The sequence below is a fragment of the Parasteatoda tepidariorum genome, chromosome 3 (assembly GCF_043381705.1).
Source record: "Parasteatoda tepidariorum isolate YZ-2023 chromosome 3, CAS_Ptep_4.0, whole genome shotgun sequence".
NCBI classification, from domain to species: Eukaryota; Metazoa; Arthropoda; class Arachnida; order Araneae; family Theridiidae; genus Parasteatoda; species Parasteatoda tepidariorum.
The window spans coordinates 4,086,502-4,088,374 of record NC_092206.1 but is presented as its reverse complement, the minus strand read 5'-3'; the positions used below and the strand labels follow the sequence as shown (position 1 = coordinate 4,088,374).

Below are 1,873 nucleotides of genomic sequence, written 5' to 3'. Positions count from 1 at the left end.
AATAGTTTTGCCTCGATCATTTAATGTATCGGTAATTATTTATATGAGCTAATGCTGTTAGATAAAAATAAACAGTTTTATTGTAAATTAAAATAATTTACGCAAATATATTTTTTTGTTTTGTTGCTGAATGTATTTTGTAAGCATTTTTTAGTATGCTGACGACAGGTAAATCAAAGAGTGGCATGTTTAATCAATTAAATTCAAAATTATTCAAATATTTAACGAAGTTTTATTTTTTATGTGCAAATAGCGTAAAGTAATTTGTGATAAATAAATAAATAAATATGCTTTAATCAAAATAGGTGTGAATAAATTTAAGGTATGGAGTAATTTTAAAGTTTAATTTTTTCCCTCGACCGGCAAATACGCAAAGCTTTTTAAATTATTCAGTATAATATTACCTTACGCACTTCAATTTTCGCTCCCATCCTTGGTAACTAACAAATCAAACGCACTTCAGTACTGCAGTAAGAGCGCACTATAAAGCAAAATCCCTCTATTTACGCTTTTACCTCAATTTGCGCTTTTGTTTTCATATTTTGTTATCTGGCAATCTTGTTACGAAAATATTTTAAATACTTTTCGAAAAATTTCCTGTTCATGTAAGTTCATTTGAATTCATTACCTGCTTTATAGATTTCGTTTTATGCTTTGTTCTGTTTCTTCTTTATATTTTATTTTCTGTTTTTACGTGATATTTTTACTACTACTTTGTGTTTTTATTTTTATTGTTGTAAATTTTGTGTAAAATTTTTTTGAGTGCTCCTCACACTATCGTATTGATATATTTTGCTTTGGCTATATGTATACAATATTAGAAAGCACTTCTTTTTGTGGATATTAATCGTGTGAGCTGATGAAAAGATCATATCCTTTATTTTCCGGATTTTATAAACTTGTTTTCCTTTTTTCGAAAAAAATTTGTTTCCGGATTTTTTTTTTTTAAATTTTTATTATTATTTTTCTTTTTCCCTTTTTTCATTGTTCTGCAATTTTCCACGTTTTCTCTACATTTTGAAGCGAACGCTCTTTCTCACATTTAAAAATGCACATCTTGTCTTTCAATCTATTTTTAGTTCAAGTATGCATTAATTTGCATTTTAGCAATTATCCCCTTTAACTATTTCATGGGTAAAGACTTTTTCCCTGAACCTATTTAACGGACCAATTGTAATTACTAAGAAAAATTTTTACGAATTTACTTTGCGAGATTTTCCCTAACTTTTTATTCAGGAGCCCAACGATTTTGTGTCACTTTAAAAATATGTCTCAATGAATAATATTTACGTATAGCTTGGCGCCTGTTTATTTCCACTTCTCGGAACTCGAGCATCGCTACTTGAGCGAACTCTTTACACTCAATCGTTTATCAGCAGGATCTAGGATGTCTAAAGTAAAAGAACCCATTCGTCTGTTCCCGTGGCGGTGACTATGGTGACGAGGTATAACTATTTCAAGTAGGCGTGTGGGGTCATTGTTCAAAGGCAGGTTTTGGCTTGGGTCAGCGAGTGAAGGGTAATATTTTTCTTCGGCCTACTGTGTTAGCCTCTAGAGTGAAGAAAACCCCGAAATGCTCTATTTTTGTTTCCATAGCTTTGTGGTCGGGGGGAGTTCTTACCGTAGACACACCATACTATGATGTTTTATTCACAAATCAAATGGAATGAAAAAATTGTTCAGCTGCTGAAATAAAGCTTTCTTGTAAGCGTCGTGAAAAATCTGAAATGGTCACCAACACAGCAGATAGTTACTGTAGTTGTAGAGTCATAAACCCAAAAAATTGGGTCAGCTGTTCAACGACGGTTATAAAATAAAACTAATAAACTGCGCTTTGAAATTCTTTTATTAGTTTAAGGTTCCAGTACTTACG

The 1,873-nt window shown here is 31.3% G+C and overlaps 1 protein-coding gene across 1 annotated transcript in view; it reads right to left on the bottom strand.

Annotated features, from left to right (window-relative positions):
• Positions 1–1,336, bottom strand: part of LOC122272590 (uncharacterized) — a 3,120-nt gene extending 1,784 nt beyond the window's left edge. The window contains exon 1 of the mRNA XM_043056442.2: positions 1,291–1,336. Within this exon, the coding sequence (XP_042912376.2) occupies positions 1,291–1,336 (46 nt within the window). The remainder of the gene's footprint in view (positions 1–1,290) is intronic.
• Positions 1,337–1,873: the final 537 nt, after the last annotated feature.